The sequence below is a fragment of the Ursus americanus genome, chromosome 1 (assembly GCF_024610735.1).
Source record: "Ursus americanus isolate L20-20 chromosome 1, mUrsAme1.1.p, whole genome shotgun sequence".
In the NCBI taxonomy this organism is placed as follows: Eukaryota; Metazoa; Chordata; class Mammalia; order Carnivora; family Ursidae; genus Ursus; species Ursus americanus.
Genome location: NC_142127.1, coordinates 55,560,255 through 55,585,848, shown reverse-complemented (window position 1 = coordinate 55,585,848; position 25,594 = coordinate 55,560,255). Strand labels below are relative to the sequence as shown.

General features: G+C 36.7%; 1 protein-coding gene across 2 annotated transcripts in view; it reads left to right on the top strand.

The window, feature by feature from the left end:
• TTN (titin) overlaps positions 1–25,594 on the top strand; it is a 268,971-nt gene that overhangs the window by 101,403 nt on the left and 141,974 nt on the right. For both annotated transcript variants that reach the window (XM_087861792.1, XM_087861790.1), the window contains 41 exons: positions 3–92; positions 189–456; positions 566–826; positions 2,895–3,104; positions 3,313–3,390; positions 3,492–3,518; positions 3,953–4,012; positions 4,305–4,388; positions 5,979–6,044; positions 7,042–7,089; positions 7,979–8,383; positions 8,819–8,878; positions 9,310–9,387; positions 9,550–9,627; positions 10,258–10,344; positions 10,577–10,657; positions 11,688–11,771; positions 12,162–12,245; positions 14,310–14,393; positions 14,621–14,701; positions 14,840–14,920; positions 15,090–15,167; positions 15,432–15,533; positions 15,946–16,053; positions 17,905–17,985; positions 18,178–18,255; positions 18,486–18,563; positions 18,722–18,805; positions 19,124–19,207; positions 19,445–19,528; positions 20,258–20,338; positions 20,641–20,853; positions 22,136–22,213; positions 22,425–22,499; positions 22,708–22,800; positions 23,548–23,625; positions 23,823–24,017; positions 24,232–24,315; positions 24,494–24,571; positions 25,046–25,129; positions 25,387–25,470. In XM_087861792.1, coding sequence (XP_087717918.1) covers positions 3–92; positions 189–456; positions 566–826; positions 2,895–3,104; positions 3,313–3,390; positions 3,492–3,518; positions 3,953–4,012; positions 4,305–4,388; positions 5,979–6,044; positions 7,042–7,089; positions 7,979–8,383; positions 8,819–8,878; positions 9,310–9,387; positions 9,550–9,627; positions 10,258–10,344; positions 10,577–10,657; positions 11,688–11,771; positions 12,162–12,245; positions 14,310–14,393; positions 14,621–14,701; positions 14,840–14,920; positions 15,090–15,167; positions 15,432–15,533; positions 15,946–16,053; positions 17,905–17,985; positions 18,178–18,255; positions 18,486–18,563; positions 18,722–18,805; positions 19,124–19,207; positions 19,445–19,528; positions 20,258–20,338; positions 20,641–20,853; positions 22,136–22,213; positions 22,425–22,499; positions 22,708–22,800; positions 23,548–23,625; positions 23,823–24,017; positions 24,232–24,315; positions 24,494–24,571; positions 25,046–25,129; positions 25,387–25,470 — 4,315 coding nt within the window. The remainder of the gene's footprint in view (positions 1–2; positions 93–188; positions 457–565; positions 827–2,894; positions 3,105–3,312; positions 3,391–3,491; positions 3,519–3,952; positions 4,013–4,304; positions 4,389–5,978; positions 6,045–7,041; positions 7,090–7,978; positions 8,384–8,818; positions 8,879–9,309; positions 9,388–9,549; positions 9,628–10,257; positions 10,345–10,576; positions 10,658–11,687; positions 11,772–12,161; positions 12,246–14,309; positions 14,394–14,620; positions 14,702–14,839; positions 14,921–15,089; positions 15,168–15,431; positions 15,534–15,945; positions 16,054–17,904; positions 17,986–18,177; positions 18,256–18,485; positions 18,564–18,721; positions 18,806–19,123; positions 19,208–19,444; positions 19,529–20,257; positions 20,339–20,640; positions 20,854–22,135; positions 22,214–22,424; positions 22,500–22,707; positions 22,801–23,547; positions 23,626–23,822; positions 24,018–24,231; positions 24,316–24,493; positions 24,572–25,045; positions 25,130–25,386; positions 25,471–25,594) is intronic.

Genomic DNA, 25,594 nt, shown 5'->3' with positions numbered 1-25,594 from the left:
AGGAAATTGAGGAAATTGAGAAGTCAGAGAAGGATGAAAAGGAGTTTGAGGAACTTGTATCATTTATCCAGCAAAGGCTGTCACAGACAGAGGTAAAGTGAATCATGAGGATAATACAGTGAACAGACTGTTATTGCGAATTACAAGGGAAGTGGTGACTAATGTGTGTGAATTCTTTATTCTCCTAGCCTGTCACTCTGATCAAGGACATTGAGAATCAGACAGTTTTGAAAGATGATGATGCTGTGTTTGAAATTGACATTAAGATTAATTATCCAGAAATCAAGCTTTCATGGTACAAAGGGACTGAAAAACTGGAACCCAGTGATAAATTTGAAATAAGTATCGATGGTGATCGACATACACTCAGAGTCAAAAACTGTCAACTTAAAGATCAGGGCAATTATAGATTGGTGTGTGGTCCACACATCGCTAGTGCTAAACTAACCGTAATTGGTAAGTAAAAAGCATTTTATTAAAACAACAACACCTTGTGAGGTTCATTTACCATTGAGCCCATCTGCGTGGGATAGTAAACAAAAGGTTTTGTGTGTCATACCTGCAGAGCCCGCTTGGGAACGGCATCTTCAGGACGTTACTTTGAAAGAAGGCCAGACTTGCACCATGACATGCCAATTTTCCGTGCCAAACGTAAAATCTGAATGGTTCAGAAATGGCAGAATCCTTAAGCCCCAAGGTAGACATAAGACAGAAGTGGAACACAAAGTCCATAAGCTGACCATCGCAGACGTTCGGGCAGAAGACCAGGGGCAGTACACCTGCAAATATGAAGACCTTGAAACTTCTGCAGAGCTCAGAATTGAAGGTGGGCGAACGGCCACAGCTGGGGTTATAGGTGCACAGGTCAACGGCAAACGTGGTGCAGGACCCCTCCAGCGGACGCCCTGCCATTCATTACGCAGATTCCAAAGTGTTTGTGTGTTCTCCTTTCCCAGCACACAGCGTTCACTCACATCTCAAGATGCACACGAAATCAAAAGGGAAATATTCACACAAGCGCCAGTTCTTTTGCATGCTTCTTTTTGACCAAAGGCAGATTTCAATCTAAACAAGGCCATGACTAACAGTTATTTAAATTCCATAATTCTGCTAAATTCAATCATTCTTTATAATTTTACTAAATTCCATATTTCGCACATTTATGATTCTCATCCTAAGACAGAGATCTTGGAAATGACCAGATTTCATAGCTATAGCAAAAAGATCTTGGCTATATCTAATAGATCTAAAAAAAAAATCTATTTTGTTTATAGAAATCAATTTGAATCTACTTGTCTGAAACTTACTAGATAAAATTAACATATGTCATGTGTGATTAGCAGCTGTTTTTTGAAAATAATTATTTCATGCAAGGATTATATTCCAACCTTCTAAATCTCTGTAATAAAGGGAAACCTCAAGATTTAGAAGCAATAATATTTATTTCCTAATCCTTTGATCATATGCACTGGCTGAGGACACCCTTGGACTGTACTGAGCAGCATTTTAGCTATAAAAATAGCATCTACTTCGAGTGGGTGCCCATTTACAGTTGTTGAAATACAACTATATGACTTATTTCCACAAACATTTCAACTTCTCTGACTTGCTTTAAGTGGATATCAATGCCTGGCTGTATTTTAAGGTTCAAAAATTTTTAGTAGGTTTCCATATAAAGGATCCAGTTGAAACCACTTCTCATTTTTTAAATAATTGCAATCTTATATGATCCTTCAAAAAAAAAAAAAGGCTCACCAGAGTACTTATGATGTCTGAGATGTTCTTGGTACTGTTATACATTGAATTCCAGACTTCCAGATAGAATCTTGCAGAAGGACCCTCTACCACAGCCCATTCTCCTACTAAATACCCCTGCCATTCATTCCTGGGGGGGCGGGGCCCTTTGTGCATGGCCACGCAGGCTCACAAAGCGGGTTTCAGAACTCTTAAAAATGAGCCATCTGTAATTTAGATCAGACTTCCTCTTGAGTTTAAAATTATTTCTTGAGGAAAGTTATAACATAGTAGATATTACTCAGCCATCAGAAAGAATGATTTCTCAACATTTGCAGCAACATGGACAGGACTGGAGGAGATAATGCTAAGTGAAATAAGTCAAGCAGAGAAAGATAATTATCATATGGTTTTACTCATTTATGGAACATAAGAAGTAGGAAGATCGGTAGGAGAAGAAAGGGAAGAAGAAAGGAGGGGGTAAACAGAAGGGGGAATGAACAATGAGAGACTATGGACTCTGGGAAACAAACTGAGGGCGTCAGAGGGGAGGGGGAATGGGACAGGCTGGTGATGGGTATTAAGGAGGGCACATATTGCATGGTGCACTGGGTGTTATACGCAAACAATGAATCATGGAACATTGCATCAAAAACTAGGGGTGTAGTGTATGGTAACTAACATAATATAATAAAAAATATTATTAAAAAAATAAAAAGCTTTGCAGAGATAAGAGAGAAAGATGAAAAAGAAAAGAAAAAAGAAAAAGAAAAAAACAATCCTAGGTCCTGAACAGCAAAATTCTTTTACAGAGGAATTTCAAAGGGGAATAAGTTCCAAAGTAAAGTTATGTTCCCTTTAAAGTTTAATTTGACTTTTGGGTCGTAAGCCCCTTTGACTATTGCCTTTGTGCAAATATTTTAAGGACTCCCAGGGATTTCTTTAATCTTTCCTACATAGGTCCTGAAGAAACACACTCAAGTGTTGGGATAATTTCTTGTTACTGATGCAAAAAAGAACACTTTCTTTTTGTTTTATATATTCAGCCTTTGTTATTTTTCCAATTGGATACATGGGTGGCGGCTTTAAGTACCTGAGGGGAAAGCACAGAATTTCTTCTCGACACAAACTAACTTTGAATCTTCTTGGTACTTTAACAGCTGAACCAATTCAGTTTACCAAGCGCATACAGAACATTGTGGTGAGCGAGCATCAGTCGGCCACCTTCGAATGCGAAGTGTCCTTTGATGATGCCATTGTAACGTGGTACAAAGGGCCAACAGAACTGACCGAGAGCCAGAAGTACAACTTCAGGAATGATGGTCGCTGCCATTATATGACCATCCACAATGTGACCCCGGATGATGAAGGTAATTTAGTTGACAGCAGCCCCGTGAATATATAATGTAAATCTTGTCTGTTTTATATATTTCTACCCTAGCTTACACTTACACTCTGTAATTCTATATAGAATACTTTTTCTAGGAAAGAGAATGGTAAATAAATCCATACTGATTTAAGTAAAGAAGTGTTATTTACAAACATAACAGACAACAAGCGTTTGGTGATTCTTCTTAGGTGTCTATTCAGTAATTGCTCGACTGGAACCGAGAGGTGAAGCAAGAAGCACAGCGGAGCTGTACTTAACAACGAAAGGTCAGAAAACAGCCCATTTAAGCCACATTGCAATTCCTGAAACAAGCAATCCCTCCCAGACGACTCTAAACACAAAAATGTCATTTTTTTTTCTTTTGCAGAAATCAAGCTTGAGATGAAGCCTCCTGGTAAGTTAAAAAAAAAAAAAAAAAGAACACTAGCACTTGCTCAAATATATTCAATAGAAAATAGAATTTTGTAAATGATAGAAGCCAAATCGAAACGTCTAAAATTATTATTTAGGTTTTTCAGTAAGATATTATTTGGTAAAATAATTTTCAGGAAATAATATAAATGTTAGGCTTTGTGAGCTTAGGAAATTAGAGATCATAAGGTCTCATTCAGCTGATATCTAGGATCATGACAAAATTGTGTGGCCATAGAACAGCAACAGTTTTCACAGGGAATGAACATGCCTATGCGGTTCCACGCAAAAGAACCCTAATATCGCTGTGTCTGTGTATGAGATTCTGCTGCTTGAAACGCCTGGCAGTCACATCTTCGTTGTCTCATATCTGTGGTTTCGGTCCCTCTGTGCTTACCATTAATTGTTCCTTTCCAGATATTCCTGACTCCAGAGTTCCAATCCCAACCATGCCTATCAGAGCAGTACCTCCGGAAGGTAAGACCCAGCACAACGCCTGGGCTTGCAGCAACAGGATTCTGTACCCCTAGGAAATTAGCCATGCCAAACCAGAGCAGAGAGAGCACATCCTTGCATGTCATACTCTTCACGTGTAATTACAAATCAAAGCAAGAGAGTAGTAACAATTATATGTGCTATTTTTACTTGCTCTGGTTGATGAACTGGTACTATAACACATTTGATTTCTGAAAGGAATGTGTAAGACTTTTCACTGTACTTCACACAAAATAAGAAACCAAACCATGATCATGGCATTTCTTTTCTTCAGAAATCCCTCCTATGGTTGTTCCTCCTATTCCTCTGTTGCTACCATCACCTGAAGAAAAGAAACCACCAGCGAAACGCATTGAAGGTATTTTATGTTATCCACCTAAATGTCAAAATACATAATCAACCATCGCAGACCTGGAAAATGTGGTCTAATGCAACATGTGGGCCCTCTAGTGGCCAACAAGTTGAATTGCCTTTCAAAATGTAAATGATTTGCTCTAACTGAATGTATAAGACGTGATTAAAACTCTGAAAATCATCAGACAAACCAAATGCAATTCTTAATATTAAAATATTTTATCTTAATGTAATCACTGAAACATTAATGGCAAGTCGATTTCACGTTTCATATTTTATATATTTTAACTATATGTAACTATATATATAACAATAAAATAATGGGATTAACTTCTAGTGAAGATTCTGGAAATAAAACATACTAGTTTATGGTCATGTTGCAAGTTACAGTGTTTTTTTCTCAATTACAATGTTAACACCTTTTTAAAATTTGCTATTTTGTTACAAAAATGTGATTTAGAATATCTTTGATGTATTTGATTTTTTTTCTTATCTAAGGAATGAGTGCACCAATAAGGAGCTCTTGAATGTGTCAAGGAATTTCCCTTTTCAAATATTTCAGTAGACGAATTAGACTATTTGTCCCCCAAGCCGCTCAACTAAATCAGTCAACAGACTACCTGGGACTTTCTAGGGTCCTGGGTCATTGAGAATTGCTGTCAGAATTCCCCTTGCTTCAGGAAAAAATTCTGCATATCAAAGTCAGATTTCTCCATAGTCATATTTTTCCGTAGCAGTTTCCAGGGTTTGGCCTGCTAGCACTCCAATATCTGCTACCACTGATGTCAAGAGCTTGAGCTAGTTTTCAGATGGTCTCTGGGAAAATTAAGTGAAGAAACAAACAAAAACTTCCAGTTTTGTGACTAATACATCTCAATAACAAATAAAAGCATTTTTGTAATTTATATGAACAGCTAAATATATTTCATCTACTTTTAATAGCAGAGAGGAACAAGAATCAAAAATCATAAATTTCCATTTGTATTTGTTGTCAGGAATAATAATTTACCTTAATGAATGATTTAGTCTTTGAGCGCTACGGTCAACATGGCTGAGTTCGACTACCCACTGGGAAACTTGGGAAATTAAATCATATTTTAAAAATTAAAAAGTGTTATTTATTCATGAATATTCAGAGCCATAATTCAAGTTATAAGTAGGAGCTATGATCAAGGTATAATGTCAGCAACAACAAAGAAAATTTCCACAATATCATAGATAGGATTTTTAATCTTACTAATTCACTTGTTATTCTTCATCCTGATAAATTTAAAATGTTCTTATCTAAGTGAAACAAAGTGGAAAAGCACACCTTTTCTATTTATGGTATCAATTAGGTTCACGTTCTGTGTGTTTTAAAACTGTAGGCAGGCATAAAATCAGTGAAGGTGTAGAATGACCCTACACACTCTATCTCCATCCAAAAAGCATGTTCTGCATTCTAGTGCAAGACCTTTCTGAAACAGGTGTCTTGCAATAGTGTTGCAAGAGTCTCATTACCATCAAAACATATGAAAAAATAAAGTATTTCAGTAAAACCTCTTTGTTTCATGAAAGCATTTCACCTGTTTACATCTGACATCTTATTTTTTAGTGACCAAAAAAGCTGTGAAGAAAGATACCAAAAAAGTTGTCGCGAAGCCCAAAGAAGAACCTAAAGGTATCATCATTAATTAATGAAAATTGAGTCTTACTGCTTTTCTCCCATTTAACAATTTTAAACCCCAAATAGTGGAGGGTGGAGGAAGGTAAGAGTTTGAATTCCCAAAATGGAGGCTCTCCTTCCACTCACTCTCACCCTAGAACTCAGCCCTTGCTTTCCCTTTGTCAGCTTTCTACTCTTTCTTTTTTTTTTCTCTCCCCATCCTCCTGTGCCTGTGTCTGCCCATGGCACACAGCGGTAACACCAGAGAGCTCTCGTTATCTCTGGAGGGCACGCCCACCCGTCCCACAGCTGCTCTTGATCCAGTCCTACCGATAGACAGCCAAGGACTGATGCTAATTTCCAGTGGCTGCTCCAGCCCAACTCAGAACCCTTCCTGGCTCACCTGAGCTGTCAGTCCCTGCAGAAAAACAAAACGCTTTTTGAAGGAAGATCAGTTCAATTACTCCCATTTTTTTTTTTTTACAATATCCTAGAAGAGTTTTAAGAGGAAGACTAGATCACCAAATTTAAGCAAATAGTTTTACCTGTTTAAGATCAGAGTAAGGAAGCCCTCCTGAAAGGAGAAGGATCCAGGAGCACAAGGCACCACTCCTAGAGACGTTTTTCTGAGAGGGCATTTGCGAAACATTATGGCAGATGAGGGCGCTCATAAAACACGGGTATTTCCTCAACTTTACAGCTAACCATTGAAAAAATGAAACATACATTATTTGTTAGCATTAGACTTATTGTATAGTCTCTTCATGCTTCATGTTAATTGAAATTGTTTTAAATCAGAATCAAAGTTCAGCCTTTCTGAGCATATGCTGGTAGCATATATGGTAACCTCATAACAATGCTGACGAGCTAAATTTGGAAATTATAAAGGCGTTTGGTTTATTAGCAGTAGTCACAGATTGTACAAATAACTAACAAAGGTGCTCAGGATTAGTAAACATTAAACAATGCATAATGTAAAAATAAACGTGTATTCTATTGCTTAAAATCCCAGAGGTTGACAAGAAGCCCCTGCGTCCTACTGCCTTGATTCCAGCAAAAGGTAAATGGAAAGATATTATTAAATATTTTTTTGTATCTCTGAGATTTGCATCTCTGTTTTGGATTCTTATTTTTAAATAGAAGGCTTCTAGCTGATTGTAAAGTTATGGTATCTCCTCTGCCATGTTACAGTTAGCACTAGAAATGACGACGTCATATTGCTCCAGTCCCCGGAAGGGAAATGCAGGCCAGTTTATGCAGCCTCAGTGCTGTGGACACAGAGACAGCAGTGGCGAGGGGTGAAAAGGGAGGCATCATCCTTATTGTTTCAGTTGTAGCTAACACAGGTTCTAAGGATCATGTAAACAATGTTAGCCTTAATTTTTTTAAAAAAGTTGTTATTATAAAAGCAACTAATTGATTTGGTTACATAATTTTAAGTATTATCTTTATTAAACTGATTATAGAGTCATATTCAACTATCAAAAGTATAGCTTTAAAATTAGAAATGTTTCTTTGAAAGAATTGGAAACTTAAATAGAGGTTAACATTACATGTAAATTCCATTAAATGATCAAATGTTAAAATATCCCGTGAGACACCAGGGTCTTTATAAACTGTAGTTCCCATGGAACAATGGAAGTTGTGTCCATTGGATATTTACTGAATACCATTCTGTTCACCCTGGAAAAAATCCTCAAATGGAGAGTGAGTGCATCTCGATACTCTTCATCGTGTTCCATAGCCAACAAAAATGTGAATGGAACCAATACCCAGAAAATGTAACAAATTATTGAAGTTATACTGAGACCTGAGATACTGATATTGTTCCACAACATAGACTTTGGTTTATGAAGTAATGGCATGAATGTAATTAATATGCTAATATTGTCTATTTATTTATTTATTTATTTATTTATTTATTTATTTATTTATTTATTTATTTTCAGCTCCTGAAATTGTTGATGTATCCTCCAAAGCTGAAGAAGTAAAAATAACAACCATAACCAGAAAGAAAGAGGTTCACAAAGAACAAGAAGCTGTGTATGAGAAGAAGCGCGCTGTCTACGAGGAGAAGAAACTTTTCATCGAGTCTCTGGAAGAACCTTATGACGAACTGGAAGTGGAACCGTACACGGAACCGTATGAGGAACCTTACTATGAAGAACCAGACGAAGACTATGAGGAGGCCAAGGTAGAAGCGAAGAGGGAAGTTCACGAGGAATGGGAGGAAGACTTCGAGGAAGGCCAGGAGTACTACGAAAGGGAGGAAGGTTATGACGAAGGGGAGGAAGACTGGGAGGAAACTTACCAAGAGAGAGAAGTGGTCCAAGTGCAAAAGGAGGTTTATGAAGGTGTGTATCGACTGGGTGTCTTCTCTTCTCTTTTCCTCAGTGGGTGATGTCTTCAGGGCTACTAACCTGAGCTGGATAGATAGGAAAGCAGTGAAATGACCATTTCCATCTTTTAAGGTTAGGCCTTTTTAGAAACTTACTCTTGAAGTTTCTTCAAGTCACTTTCAGGCTTTGACATTGTGAAGTCGAATCATGGAGTCCCATCCCGGAATTCCCAGTGCGGTCTTCTAATGCACAAATTCAGGGTTTGCTTCCACTCCCTCTGTGTCTCTGCTGCATCCTGCTTCAAAGTCCAGCGCCAGGGATCACGTTAGCCATAAAGATCCCAGACACCATACTTTCCCCAAATATATATTCTTATTTCCTTTGCAGTTTATATGATCTACTAGAACTTACTTATTTAAGCATCCTTTCTTATTCCTGTTTTTATTAAAGAAGCGCACGAGAGGAAAATCCCAGCAAAAGTCCCTGAAAAGAAAGCACCGCCTCCAAAAGGTATGTAATCGGAATTATTGAACTAGATCAGAACATCCACATCATTATCATGGCTTGTTTGGCAAAGATGTATAAGTCACCAGTCCAATCCAATAGGCACAACTTCTTCTCTAAGCTTTATTGTATCAATGAATTTTTTCCCAAGAATATCTAATTTACTTAATGCAAAAATTGAAAAGATGATAAAAAGATGGTTATGATAAATATTTTTTAAAAGAACCAAAATATTTGCGGTACAGAAATTTGTACTTAAAGTTCAGAGTACCAAACTTGTCTCTTTCTTAAAGATTATATATATATGTATATATGCATGTATACATATATATTTATATATAAATATACGTAGATACATAGGGGGATAGATACACAGGTAGAAAGAGAATTTGGATAGAAATTCTAAAAATACTGCAATTTCTTTAAAATGCTTGCAGTTGTAAAGAAGCCAGTAGTTGAAAAAATTGAAAAGACTTCTCGAAGAGTGGAGGAACAGAAAGTTCAAGTCACCAAAGGTATTACGATTTAAAACATTTCTAATACCACGTACACACGTCATCTGTTTACTGCTGTATATTCCCATGTTAGTTATATGATCATCTAAACTAAGATATTTTTAAATTTTGGGCAAAGCAATATTCTTCACAATACAAATATATTTGTACATATTTTTTAAGTACCTGAAGTTTCAAAGAAGATTGTTCCACAAAAACCTTCTCGGACTCCTGTGCAGGAAGAAGTTATTGAAGTGAAAGGTATACATCTTTGTCTTGCCAGCTACAAGTTTTAAACATCTCTATTTATGTCTATGTATATGTGTACATATATTACTAAACAATTCACAAATTTGAAACTACCAAAATACATTCTTCTCCAGTATATATCTTATGTTGAGTTGCACATATGTATAATTATATGTATAATTTAAGGAAATAATAACATTCCCTTTGTTTCTGGTTCTGCTCTAAAATTACAGGTTTTTTTTTAATTTAAGGAAGGTTTTGTTTAATAAATAGTCTTCTAACTTCACTATGCAAGGCATTCCATTGCAGATAATATTCCCTATCCTCTCGTTTATATGCATAAACCCTAATGGATTTGGAAAAGCACTACATTTACGTGTGAAGAAGTTGTGTCTATTTGGTTCCCATTTAATAATGTTTGATAAAGGCTGCATGGATCGTTTGTCCCTATATATCAAAACATGGTTTGTATTCTTGTCAATACTGAATTTATTCTCAAGCTACTCATACTAACCCACTCATTCTGTGTCTAAAGACTTACACGTAATGTATATTACACATGTGCAAACATACACATATGTATTTGATCAGGTATCTTGTCCTAGAAAAAGAAATACTAAATGTGAAATACTCTCTTTAAAGTACCAGCTGTGCATACAAAGAAGATGGTTATTTCAGAAGAAAAGATGTTCTTTGCTTCTCACGCAGAGGAGGAGGTGTCAGTCACAGGTATAAGGCACATTTGAATTTGGGGGCTCGGAAGGGCTTTAGATGAATTTTTATCCGTCTTCTTCATACCTAATTTGTGATTATGAAGGCATCTCTGTCTCCTTGTAGCTCTCTGTCGTCTTTTCATTGCACACTTGTCTCTGTTTTAATTTGTATTTCAATATTCTTTGTGAATTATAATTACCACCCATAATAATGGCATACCAGTAATTAAAATGTACGTTTTTTAAAGTCCCCGAGGTACAGAAGAAAACTGTTACCGAAGAGAAAATTCACGTTGCTGTTTCCAAAAAGATTGAGCCTCCACCTGAAGGTATTAGTGATTCCTTCTAAGTTTAAAATCTTTTAGAATTTTCATAGGTAAGCCTTTGGATATGTTAATATTGCAGAATGGATTTGGTCACACAGTCAGCAGACCTACAACCACTAGGTACAATGGACATTCCAGGGGAGGTGGGAAGGCCATGAGGAGCTCATAGGAGAGGGGAATGAAAATGAATGGAGGCTCTGGCCCGGGCTTAGGGACCTTACAATCTGGTGACCAGCTATTTGGAAATAGAAATGTGATGTCCTGGAGCCAGGTCGGGCCAGCTCAGCAGAGCTGATGGTGAAGTTTGCAGGAATTTTGCTAGCCGGTGTTCAACACCTCCATGATTAAAAGCTGAACTACATAAACTCACAATTAAACAAATTATATTAAAATCTGTGATAATAGTCAAAACTCCTTACTTCCACTTTTTCCGCGTGTTATTATTCTCTCTGATTCCGAGGTGGTTTCCATCGATTGTGCCTGCGCGGTGGAAGTACTAGATTACGGTGGGCTACTGCGCGCCATTCCCGACTCCACCGCCATGGTGTCTCTCTCGTGTGCCAGGGTGGCAGTATTTACACCACCACAGAAATTGGAAATTGGCAGCTGCTACAAATCAGGGCTCCCCTCCCCCACATGCCCCACCCAAATTGTTAAATATTTAGGATACAAAAAATATTTAAGATAATCTAATACAATTGTTATAATGCAGTTGCTTTATAAATGTGGTTTCTAAACCGGTGTCTGAGGCCCTGGCACCTCTAAGGAAGGGCGGCCCCTACCTGTTCCTAGCAAAGTGGAGACTCCTGCAGTTGAAGGTCAAGAATAACCACAACGTTTTCTAATTAGCCTCCGCCTCTTCCCCCCCCCCCCCCGGGGTCCGTTGCCTCTTGCGTCTAACGTGGAGTTCCTTGCATTCATTTGGCGTAAAAGAGACATGTCTACTCTTTATTTTAATTCTGACCTGCAACAGCATATGCCTTGTTGTAAAAACACGCGATTTCTCAAAAATGGCACTTTTTTTTTTTTTAAGTCCCTGAACTACCTAAGAAACCAGTCCCAGAAGAAGTGGTTGCTGTTCCCATTCCTAAAAAGGTGGAACCCCCACCAGCCAAAGGTAGAATAATATTTTTGAAATAAATTTCTCAAGTGTCTGTCCTTTTGTATCTTTTTCTTTGGGATCTGTGTATTAACAGAACAGCATCTGTAAACGATTTGTAACGTTTTCTGTGTATGTTGATCTCATTAGCTGTGGTAACATGTTATACAAGTATCAGTAACTTCAGACCATACTAAGGGTGTGTTCGTTTCATGGAATGTAGGTCACGTCTCTATGGTATTGATTTATTTTGCATACATTTCTACTTGCATACATGCAAGTAGAGCATGTTTAATGACTGCCTAAATTCTTACACTCTTACTGAGGATTTATGCTTTAGTGGAATCTTAAATGTCTTACGGGGAAACTAGAATTCTCAACATTGTTTCAACGATGTTATCTTTAAAGTTCCTGAAGTTCCCAAGAAACCTGTACCAGAGGAGAAAAAGCCTGTTCCTGTTCCCAAAAAGGAACCACCTGCTCCCCCAAAAGGTACCCAGAACTGATCAGGGGGCAACCATTTGCCCCAAGTGCCAGTCTTTTGCTTTATATGGTCTTCTTATGTGTACCATGCTGTCTTATTATTTTGTATCTTTTAGATGCGCCTGATGTTTTCATTTGTTGGTCACCTTCCAAGGCTGTAACTCTTGACTTACATTATTTATGACACTGAACATTCCAAAGACACCACCAGAAAGTGATCTTAAAAGAAGTAACTATGTCAAACTGCTGTCTTAAATTTTTGCTATCTTTCTTCTGTTAAGGAAGAAATCTTTGTGAAACTCATTTTCTACAGGCATGTTTCTAGGAACACTCTTTTACCCCTCATCTATGTGATTTTTCTTAATAAAAAACACTTCCATAGCTTATGATGAGTTACAAAAAGTCACGACTGGAAAGCGTTTGACAGAACTGAATGTTAACGAGATGAAGTTGTATACCGTGCTGCTGGTGACCGCCACTCTTCTGAAAAGTCAATAGCGACACGTCTAGAAGAGTTGGAAACATTGATTTTTGACATTTACTTTGACCCTGTTTCCTGACATTAACTGAATGTCAGTATTTGCCATAAGCGTTGCAATTATCTCATTAACTAGTCAGAGGAAATTTCATATACATATGTTTGGATTCAATTGCTAATCCTTTATTTTGGTTTTTGAATTTGGTTTGTTTCTTTTCGGGGGGGAGGGGGTTGGTGATGTAAAAGACACAGCTTTATGGATGCAACAAAGCTACAAACTGCATACCTCTGTGGTCTGTTACAGAGAGATTCAATAAGAATTCGGTATCTTCCAATTTAGGAAAACCACGCTTACTGAAATCATACTTTTTAAATAGTGTTCCCATTTTCCCTGACTTCCCATTTTCCATTTTCTTCCCAAACCAAATCTGTTTCTATCTTTCTCAAACTCTTGACTCTTTCAGAATTCTGGGTCTTATTTAAAAAAAATGATTCCTGATTATCTAATCATTAAAATATGGTTATGTGAAAATAAGATACATTAAAAGGTCACATTACTAAAACCAGTACTAATACCAAAAGCCACTGTTCATTCCCGAGGGAGACACAGAGGCGTGTCTCACTTACCATTAAAAACAAATATACATAGTAACATACTATGTTATGTTCTGTACTTCAGGAACTTGAAAAGTAACATACTATGTTACTTTTCACACACACACACATACATATGCATAAACACCCATGTATAGATAATATATACGGACATAAATGTATATATCTGCATAATTACATCAGGATATTACAGATGCAAGCATAAGAAGTGCAGGAGTTCACAAAAACTGCTATCTTATTTAAAATGGAAACAATTATTGCCAGCAACGCATGCTGTTAAAATACACCTGTCAGTTAAAAATTCCACATCATCAACACTTAGAATAGATAAACTAAGCCATTGTAAACCTTTTTGGGTCAGAGATCCTGTTGTAAACTATGGAGCCTCTTAGAGAAAAGCATATATGCATATACTCACAAAATTTCGTACACAGAGCTACCCAAAGTCATTGACACATGGGTATCAGATTGAGAACGAGTGTTTCCTAAGTTTTAAACACACTACAGTTGCACCAAAAACAAAATCAGAAGAGAAATGGAAAAGAAATGGTGTCCTATAGATAAAATTATTCTAAATATGTCTTAGTCTAAGATAGTCTTAGATAAATCCATTGTTATTATGGATTCCATTTATTAACACAAAACCTACCAAGACTTTGCTATATTCTATACCTATACTCTGTATTGTTTGTGTAGACGCTAATTTGTTTTTATCAAAAGCATACCAATTTATAATGAATTTTGTACATATCTTTTTGTGTATATGACTCAGTTTAATTGCTTGAATGCCTTTATAACATTACTTGTGACATTTATTACATTGTGATCTTTTTACTATTATAGTTTAATTTTCTGCATTATTTTGTCAATGTATAGAAACTCTATGACATTAATGAACTACTAAAGATTGGTGTATGTGTCTATGTCCATTCATAAAAGTGGTATATATTGAACTAATGTTCTGTTTTAAAAACTTTAAGTCCCAGAGGTGCCAAAGAAACCTGTTCCTGAAGAAAAGATACCCGTTCCTGTTGCGAAGAAAAAGGAAGTCCCGCCAGCTAAAGGTATAGTACCTTGCTTAGTAAAGGAGCCCTATTTTTATGTCTTGAGTACAAAACACTTTTGTGTTTAATTATCTGTTGAGTTAGTTTAATTCAAAACAAGTGTTTTATGGTGTGAGTAATAATTCAATGAAAGTGTCTGTCCACCTGCCTACTTTCTTACAAAATAGCTGTAAATTAGCCGCTTTGGAAAATACAAAGTCATTTCTAAAAATTAATGTCTTTTGAAGTTCCTGAAGTACAGAAGAAGGTTGTCACAGAAGAAAAAATAACCATTGTTACTCAAAGAGAGGAATCACCACCACCGGCAGGTACTTAATTGCATCTTCATAAATAACCTTGTCTTTCCTTCAAGCTTCTTTAATTGCATGCCTTCTCTAATGGGCATTCTGTGTTGCTCATTTATTTTGCCTTTCTGAGAATCTTAAAATCAAATGCTATTCTTTAAGTGCCAGAAATACCAAAGAAGAAAGTTCCTGAAGAAAAAAGACCTGTTCCTCAAAAAGAGGAAGAAGTTCCACCACCAAAAGGTATTGTCTCTCTTTCCAAGACCGTCTTTGTATAACCTCACGTAAGAAGGCAGATGAGGGTTTTGTTAGTTTTGTGATATGAATACATTGGGGGTGTACATCTGTGTTTGGGGTTGGGCTTCAGTGAGATAACTCTGAAGATCTGAAAGTGCATGTTTCTAAATGCCAGTTCTACGTAAGAAACCCGTCCCTGAAGAGAAAGTTCCTGTCCCGGTTCCTGTGGCTAAGAAAGCTCCTCCTCCCCGAGGTAGGATTTGTCTCAGATCTCTTATGAAAATCTTGTTGCCTGTGAGTTCTTGCTTAGTTCTATCTGGTGTCTTCTTGTATGTCCCTCCGTCTTTCTTCTGATGGAATTGGTATGTGTGTGTATCCTCGTGATGTTTGTTGCGTAACTCGTTTTCCCATTTTATTAGTGAGAGTGGAGTACCGTGCATGTCTTCCCCAAACTCTTAGGGAAAGAGGATTGTTAAGATTCTTGATTTTTACACTTCAACTTAATGCTTTTTTAAAGCTGAAGTTTCTAAGAAAACCGTGGTTGAAGAAAAAAGATTGGCTGCTGAAGAAAGACTGTCTGTTGCAGTTCCTCAAACAGTGGAAGTCATGCGACACGAAGGTATATAATCAGATGTGAGGGGAGAAATGGGTGTGTGTGTTACCTCAAACTCTTTCTTTCCGGATGTGACTCTTTGCCTTAGAAGTTGTCCTTCTCAGTGTCTACTTGCCGTAGCTTTCTGAGACTGAGTCTTTTGTGTCTGCAGTGGTCTTAAATCATTTCAAGACAGTGAAAGGGGTGTTGAAAATGTGATAATTGTCAACGTGGCCACACTTGGATGTCACTTGAATATTCTTCTCAGTCTTGGGCTGTACTGTCCCCTTATCTTAAATCAGCTCTCTCTTCCATGTAATGAGGAAGCACTACTCAGCAGTTTGCAAGAACCACCATCCAACTGTAGGGAACACATGGCTGTTACCAGTATTTCAGGAGGCTGAATTTAAATTACATATTATCTTTTAAATATCCACAGAGGAGGAGTGGAGTTATTCAGAAGAAGAGGAAAGAGTATCCGTTTCAGTTTATAGAGAAGAGGAAAGAGAGGAGGAGGAGGAGGAAGTGAAGGTTACAGAGTATGAAGGTAAACAATTCCAATGAGTTCGAGATGCTCTGGAATCTTGATGAGCTCTTTTCTTTCACAGATTGTTGATCAGATTAATGAAAGTGGACACAAATTCCTTGAACAGCCAAGGGCCTCATTAGATGTATATTTTGATCAAAACACAAGATTCAGGAACATTCCTTAGAGTAAAAATCCAATGTACTGCTTGTCTATCCTCTCTTACTTGGCTATATGGGGCGGAGGGAGGTCTCATATTTACAGGTAATTAATGGTGCAGGTATCTCCATCTATATTTATCCTTTCAGTAGACCGAACTTGGTTTCAGCAGGGTGGGCCGGCATAAATGTCGCCTGGTAGTCTAATGCCTAAAACATGGGGAACATAGAGCAGTGTTGACAGCACAAGTCACTAATGTGTCCTGACTCACAGTTTTTAAGTGAATAAGAAATTGTATTACCTTATTACATTCCAGAAGTCAAGGTCATGTTTGAGAGTGAAGCACTGAACACACGGGTCTTTCTTATATTTCATGTATGGAGAAAACAATTATGTAATATCTTCGATTGAATTAGCTTCTTGTTTAGACATCCCTATACCTGTAATACTAGTTCTCTATAGTTTCTTAAGGCTTGAATAATGAGCTTTATTTCAGTCCTTTGCAGTGAATTAAGATATCACTAGGTTTACTGCTAAAGTCCAGCACTCTGGCTAAAGCTATATATCTGAAAGAACTTTCCTAAGAAAGTTCTAATGTAGCTGTGCTTCAAAGAAAAATCAGTAAGTTCTATAACAAATTAATTCTCTTCCTAAAAAAAAAGATGAATGGAATTCTATATGTAGATGCCCTTGAGTGCATTTCTGACTAATAAAAGGTGCCCCACTTCTTGTCTACGTGAAGAAAATCCCATGTAAAATCCCAATGTTCAGTCTTAATGGAATGGCTTGGATCAGGGCAGGATGGGACATGACTCCCAAGAGGAAGCCCACTGGTTCTGTTGTGCTTCCTGGGAAAGGCCAAGGTTTTGGGCATAAGTCAGGAATCTGATAGATTGAAGAGGGCCCTAACATTTCTAGACATATTTGGGAAACCAAACGTAACATGTACACAAAGAAAGTTCTCATTGCATGAATCTGATTTCAATTTTTGACAGTATGCATTATAAATCTCTTTCAGTATTATAGCTAAAAGGAGAGACATTCTATGATACTGTGTTTTCATTAAGTCTAGATCTACGGAAAAGATGGGTAGCCTGTTAAGTTTACTTCTAGTGTAAAGAGATGTGTCTACAACTAGATCTTCCTTTTCTGTAATTAACTTTATACGAATAGGCTCGAAAACCATATAAAGACACCTGCCTCTTCTACCATACTTGCCCCCACAAAACTAGGGGGAAAAGCTTGTTTCCAAGTCCCAAACCAGTAGGTTTTTCACATGTAATACAGGTCTTTTCTTTTTTATCATCCAATTTATGTTTCCTCAAGTGTGTGTTCCTGCCCTGAAGCCTTCAAATCTAGAGTGCTCTGTTATTTTTCGAAACTTATCTTCAAATGCTTGTGTTCTTATTAATTTAGCCACTAGGGTTGTTTTTATGTCTTGTACTTGTCCTGTTCTTCCTGTGAATACAAGCATTATTATCTTTATGATACACTTGAAAATCAAATTACTGAAACTTATTTCCCAAATTCTTTATTAAGGCATACGGTTTGATTAAAATGCACTTCGGGGGGGGGTTGTTAAATGGGAACAGTCGGGGATTTGGCAAGTGTTAAACTTTTTATTATTTTAATTACTCCTCGAAGTAATAAATCACAGCTGAAATTAAACATGAAAAACACTACAACTTTTCTTTAAAATTGATGTCTTTAAAGTGATGGAAGAGCCTGAGGAATACGTTGTGGAAGAAAAGGTGCACTTTATCTCTAAGAGAGTGGAAGCCGAACCAGCAGAAGGTATACCAACCCTTAAATTGATTTTAGCCTATGTGTGTTTGGCTTGTCCCGTCCTTTATCTTCTCTTGCCGTCAGTCTATCAGTTGTATTGAATATATTGATAACTATCGTGTCTAAGTAAACAGATTGCTTACATTTTTATTGAAAAGAAATCTGGGTATTTCTACAAGTGCGTTTTATCATCTTTTCAAGCGGTGGAGAAGCATGAGAAGAAGGTTGTACTGAAACCGAAAATTCCTGCTAAAATCGAGGAGCCCCCACCAGCGAAAGGTACAGTTCTCTCTCAAAGAAATATGATACCCTTTGTCTTAATGGCTGTATCAATGCCTTCCGTTTGCGTGTTGCCTGTGTTTTGTCAGCACCGATGTATAGACATTTATGCCGAATCGAGTCCTTAATGTGTGTGTGTACGTATGATCTTCTCGCAAGTTGAATTCTAAGCCCCAAATGTCACTTCTTCTGTAATGCAAACTAATATTCTTCCCCTAATCTTTATCAAGTTCCTGGAGTACCAAAGAAACCTGTGCCGGAAAAGAAAGTCCCTGCTGCAGTCCCCAAAGCGGAAAAGGTGCCACCAGGTATCCTGGGCTTTACTTTATTCTTGAGCAATGTCTGTCTTTTTCATCTTAAATTGGTCCATTCTTCAAGTTTTTACAACATTATCAAGAAAAGTAGTGCCTGTGTTTAACGTTTTTTCATCTTATGTGCTTGACCGTGTTGCTTGATATCTTTTAAGTGCCGGAAGAGCCAAAGAAGCCAGTTCCAGAAAAAAGGGTTCCTCCAAAAGTGGCTAAGAAAGAAGAACCTCCCCCCACCAAAGGTAAATGAAAGCCTCCGGCACGAAAACCTGAAACATGTCTTGTCTTTCATCCTCTCACTGCTGTCCTTGGGTCACACTTTTTTCATGGAGGTTATTGGTGTATGTTGGAGGCTATGGTGTATTATTGCCTTATCTATGGGTGGAGTATTACTTGTTGTGAAGTTTGTGTGTATGTTGTGAATTGCCGTAGTCTAAAATCACAGGACTTTCTGGCCAATACCCAAATAAATAAATAAATAAATAAATAAATAAATAAATATTTTAAAAAAAATCCACTTTAAGTAACTTGCCTCCCTAATCCTAAAATTATCTTTCAAGTGACTGAGAGGCACATGCAAATTACTCAAGAAGAAGAAGTTCATGTTGCTGTAACTAAAAAAGAGGAGCCTCCAAGAGCAAGAGGTACATGTGACCTTTCAATACACGGACTATTGTACTTACCTTATTCTCTTTACCAAATGCACTGGTTATGGGTGTTTGTTGTTGTTGTTTTCGTTGCTATAGTTGTTTGTTTTTTTTTTTTTTCGTGTTTGAAATAATGAAAATGTCAAGTCTTTTATGTCTGAGTTACTATTATATGACCGCCTTTCATGGTCTGAATGAGGGTAGCAGTTCTTAAAGTGAAATCTGTCTTTAAAGTGCCCGAGGAACCCAAGAGAGCTGTTCCAGAAGAAAAAATTCCAAAACTCAAACCTAGGAGAGAGGAGGAACCACCAGCAAAAGGTATACTAACTTTTTCAAAAATCAAAATAAGCATGTGGGTATTGAAACTAATCTAGTGGAATTGGGATCTTTACAGAAAATAATTTAAATACATTACAAGATAAGTAATGTACACATGGTCTTTCATATTACTTCAAAGCTCAACTTCAGATACCAGAAAGCACTCTCTTCTTTCTTTTCCACAAAAGTGTGAAGCTTCCCCAAATGTCTACTTTCCCTTAAAATGTACTTGTCTTCTAATATGTTATTGTCTGTATACTAAACTCATCTTCCCAAAGGATTGTTTTGTGTGGCAATCTTTGATAATATTTAAAACTTTTTAAATCCTGAGTTTTCTACATTATGCCAGTGGAGCTTCTTGAAAATACTTTAGAATTCAGATGAAGACACTATTTATGGGACTCAGGTTTCTGTCCAATGCTTATTTGATAGTCACTGTTGCTACTGTCTGGTTGTCTTTTTGAACTCTCTTATAAATACTACTTGATCTTCCAAAAAAGTTATTTAATATCTTTGAAGCATTAAGCAGGTTAGCAAAAAGTATTCTTCTGTATATTAGACCATGTTTATTTCCAGGTCTGTTGCTTTGTCTTGCCATGTAAATGAGAAATGTGAATGACGGGCATGGTGATGGTTGTCGTTGTCTGTGGATTGTTCGTACACAGTATCTCTTAACATGTCTGTATTCGAGATCTCATAATTCACTTTTAACAATTACTCTTTTTAAAGTCACTGAACTCAGAAAAAGAGCTGTTAAAGAAGAAAAGATATCCATTGAAGTTCCCAAAAGAGAAGCTCCTCCCGTGAAAGGTATATTGTGCTTTCAATAAGTATTAAACTGAAGCATGAAACTACACAGCTCTTTGCCTGCTACTTTTTAATTTGACTCCCACCCTTTATTGGCTTATTGTTGAGTAAAGGCAGGAAATCTAACATTTGAAATCATATATAGTAAATGTACACTCTGTAATACCTTGACCGGGAAAAGCATTCAGGTTCTCCCATAACCAGTGCATGAATCCATCACATAAGAATGAAATCAAAGTGCACTGTCACTATCACCCCTAAATGAGCTTCAAGTAAAATGCTGCCTGTTCTCAATATTATTCTAGAAGTCACCGTAACTGCAGAGAAAGCATGGTCTTACACCCGGGAAGAAGAAATTGTTTCAGTAGAGCAGGAAGAGGAATATGACGAATATGAAGAATATGATTATAAAGAACTTGAGTATGAACCAACAGAAGAATATGACCAGTATGAAGAATACGAGGAACGTGAATTTGAACATTATGAAGAGTATAAAGAACATGAAGAATATGTCACAGGTATGAGCAAAACTGCAAACCTGACATCACCTTAAATATATGCAGATTCCATTAGAGCAGGATAAAAAGTTGGATACCAAAGAAATTTGCAAAGAACTTTATTTGACAAATTTAGAATTTTTTTCTTAGATAACTTCTAGAAAAAAAGGCTCTGTGAATCTTAAGGTTACTATTAGACTTTAGTTCTGGGTATCTATTTCCTCCCTCATTTTTGCTTAGACACAAAATAGCAAATGTCCCAAAGTTCCTTTCTCAGAAGAGTTACAAGTTTATCTGCAAGTGCCCAGGATCATTCCGATACATGGAATGTCTGAACATCTGTTATTCTAAAGTTTGTTACTACCAAGCATGATAGAAAAATACACTCCCTCAGGGTTCCCACCATTAAAACTTGACAAAGACTGCTTCCAAAGTAAAGATAGAGAAGAAGGCTAACAGAAGCAGTTATGTTATATCTAATGATCATCAGATTTGTAGGTGTATAATTTTGGCTCCACACAATTCATTTATTTTACTCAATAAGTTCTAGAATTTTGAAATGAAGCAATATTATTTCACTTACCGAATTTCTGATGTTTCATAGCTTCACTTTGAAAACATTCTATGAACTTGTACAGATAGCATTAAAAACCAATATTATGTACAAGGAATAGCATGGAGGACCATAGGGGGAGGGAGAGAAAACTGAATGGGAAGAAATCAGAGAGGGAGACAAACCAAGAGAGACTCTGGACTCCAGGAAACAAACTGAGGGTTATAGAAGGGAGGGCCTGGGGAGATGGGGTAACCAGGTGATGGGTATTAAGGAGGGCACGTGTTGTGATGAGCACTGGGTATTTTATATAACTAATGAATCATTGAACAGTACATCAAAAACTATGATGAACTATATACTGGCTCATTGAACACAATAATAATTAAAAAGACAAAAAACTGATGATGTATTATATGTTGGCTAATTGAACATAATAAAATAATAAATAAATAAAACCCAATATTATATAGAAAGAAGTTTTAACCATGATTTTTTCTACCTGAGGTGAAATGAGACTATTAGTATGTAGGAGAGAGTTACAATGACCTAATTGAAACAAAAAGCCAGGAGGACAGGGCACTGTCAGCTTGTTCAGGGCTTTTAGACCTTATTCTACATGGATCTGTGATTCTCACTCACCCCTAGAGGCTATGGCTACACGGTAGATAAAGGATATATAAAGAAATAGCATTTTTTATTTATATTCCAAAATCTAACATTAAATACCCTGTATGTACTTTTTTAAAGAACCCAAGAAGCCTCTCCCAGTAAAGCCTGTCCAAGAAGAACCAGTTCCCACCAAGCCAAAGGCCCCACCAGCTAAAGGTAGAGTGAGCAAAACATGATCAGTTCTGAGAGACCCATTTTACCTGCATGTCTGTCGTACTATAAGCTAACATGCTGAAGTGGCAGCACACAAACTGTGTGTTTGTTTGGGGGTGTTGTGTTGTACATCGTATTTCTTAACTTTTTGTTCTCGCTCCTCTTGAGAAATCTGGTTCAGGTTTTTAAATCTGTTACTGTCGATATTTTAAAGTGCTGAAGAAACCAGTCCCTGAAGAAAAAGTCCCAGTGCCCATTCCCAAGAAACTCAAACCTCCACCACCCAAAGGTACATTGCAGAGTGATAACTCCGAGAAACATCTTTGTTACTCAAGTTCTATGAACATGTCTTTCTACCTGTCTCCTGGTTTTTGTTTTTACTGACTGTATTGTGGTCCTGATTCTTAATACTTCACAGTTTTTTCTGTGTGTATTTTTATGTGCATGGTGTTTGTGTGGTTGGTTTTAATGCTCTTCAATAATTAATATCTTTAAAGTGCCTGAAGAATCAAAGAAAGTTGTTGAGGAAAAAATACACATTTCAATTACCAAACGTGAGAAAGAGCAGATTGCTGAGCCAGCTGTTAAAGGTATAATCATTTCTTTCCAAAATCGTGGTCTTTTATAATGTCTCTTTTAAAATTAAAGTAGCTATGTTTGCTTTGTTTCATTGTTAAGTATGTCTTTGAAGTTAGTCATTAGGATTTATTGGACAAAAAAGTGTGTCAACCTAGGATAAGAAAGTAATGCTACCTTTAAAAGAAAGTTATTTTGAGATGTATCCATAGCCTATTACACAACAGCTGCGGCTACAATATATATAAAATAGAATGCTTGGATTTAAAATCAGTGACCATTTGGCACATTTCTGACTTATCTAAATTCGTGTAATGATATAACAATGTTGACCACAGTTCAACAACTGTTTATTCTAAAGTTATTTTAAAGGTACAAAAAAAAATCTAACTCAGTGGCTAGTCATTTTTTTTTCTAACTATAAAGTAACTTCTCTGCACTTTCAGAAAGTATACTTATCCAGAAGGAAATTTAGCTTTTCAGTAAAGGATCTTTCCTACAAGCAGAGATACGTAACACTAAACATCATTTCACATTTGGGCTCTGCTACTTCAAACTTATTTGTGTATTTTTGTATATTTTTATCCCAGGGAGGTTCAGAATCATTTTCATGGAACATCTGAGTTTCTTATAAATGAACAGTTGTATATCTATCACATGAGAGTCACTTGCAAAATTATTCTGTTTAAAGTATGACAAAGCAGGTATTGCCTGGGCGGCCTGTTTCTGACAATAAAATATCCTTATACTTAAATTTCAAGAGCCCATCAAGCCCAAGAGAGTTGTCACAGAAGAAAAAGTACTTGTTCCTAAAAAAGAAGTAACAGCACCTGTTAGAGGTACCTAATACTACTCTTTTTTAATGTGTTGTTTGTCTTCTTTGCTGTAAAATTCATGTTCAGTTCTATGTGTGATGTTCTTCTCTGGGAAAGATAAAGCCTGTTCTTTCTTCTGTTACAAATGACTGTGCTCCTAATGTGTCTTAATTTCATTGAGTCATTGGTAAGTGTCAAACCTAAAGATAATCTCTTTCAAGTGGCAGAAGTACTAAAAAGACAAGAACAAGAAGAGATTGTCTTTGAAGAGGAAGTTGTAACCCACGTAGAGAAATATTTTGAAGAAGAAGAAGAAGAAAAAGAAGAAGAAAAAGAAGAAGAAGAAGAAGAATACATTCATGAAGAAGAGGAACTTGTAACTGAAGAAGAAGTTGTACCAGTGATACCAGTCAAAGGTAGATTATATCTCCTACCAAGAGATACGTAGCAGCATCTTTAGAGCCTGGGTGTCTAATTTGGTCAGATTCTGGGGTTTATTAGCACCAATGACCAATTCTGCTTATTTTAGAAACAGACACTTTTGATGCTGAAGTATGATTTCTGCCATTGCCTTTCACATTTTATATCTTGTATGCAACATTTCCGAAATTCTTAATAATATCTTTAAAGTGCCCGAAATACCCAAGAAACCTGTACCAGAAGAGAAGAAACCTGTTCCTGTTCCCAAAAAGAAGGAAGCCCCACCAGCAAAAGGTATAACCACCATTCATAACGTGGGCTTATAGAAGCCTTAATCTGCGTAGAAATCATTAGCTGTCTTCTGAGTTCACAACCTTGTGTGTGTTGCTCTCTGTTGTTAGAGATGTTAATTGTGCTTTATACAGATGTGTTACTAGTAGTTAGAACTTACCAATAAACAATATCTTTAAAGTGCCTGAGGTTCCTAAGAAGCCAGAGGAGAAAGTTCCTGTGCCCATTCCTAAAAAAGAGAAGCCTCCACCAGCTAAAGGTACATCTCTTTATAATCCATCAGTGAGATAATGTGATAAGTTACTCATGTAGAATTTGACGCGCCACATCACTTCCTTCCCTGTGACACTATTAACAAGACAGGGACCACCCAACTGGTTATAGGAACCGTTTACCTTGTATTCATCTCTGAATTTTGCCATCGAAGCATGCTGATGCTTAGTGCTTGGCCCTTCCTCTTTAGTGGAAAGTTCTTAAAGTACATTCTTATTATAATATCAAAATGGACAAAATCACCATTTACCAGGCATTGTATGTTGTCTTTATCACCAGTCTATGTTTTCTCAGTGTTCTTTATTTACATTTTTGTGCATCTCCTGGCCTTTGTTTTGTGGCTAATATTCTTATCAATCTTAAAGTAAAATTGTATGATGCTTCAATAAAATCCTAAAATTGCTGGATTCTTATCTATGGGTGAAAGATTTGACACTAATGCTACTTGATGTCTTTAAAGTTCCTGAAGTGCCCAAGAAACCTGTACCAGAGGAGAAAGTGCCAGTACCGGTTCCTAAAAAGGTGGAAGCTCCACCTGCCAAAGGTACATGAACTCGCAAAAACTTTTTTACTCCACATTTGCATATAAGTAAAAATTAACTGCTTCAATTCCGTGCTCTTTGGGGCTGCAACTCTTTAATATTCCCCTGTGGAAAAGAAAAGATTTTATTTTAAAGATAAAATGCTTCTTGAAATACCTTGGTCATATTTTTATTACCATATCTTAATCTTTTTGACACTATGCTTAAACTCAAAATTTTATGTTGTGTAACATTTTTTTTCTAAATAATTTCTTTAAAGTGCCGGAAGTGCCCAAAAAGCCAGTGCCTGAGAAGAAGGTGCCAGTTCCTGTTCCTAAGAAGGCAGAGGCTCCACCTGCAAAAGGTACATCACTTCATCATTTAAGTACATGGAAAAAAAATCTTTTGTTCATATATATTCAAGTGCAAATTCCCCCATAATATTACAAGTTTAAAAATTTGTCTTATTACAAATATTTAGTGGTTAT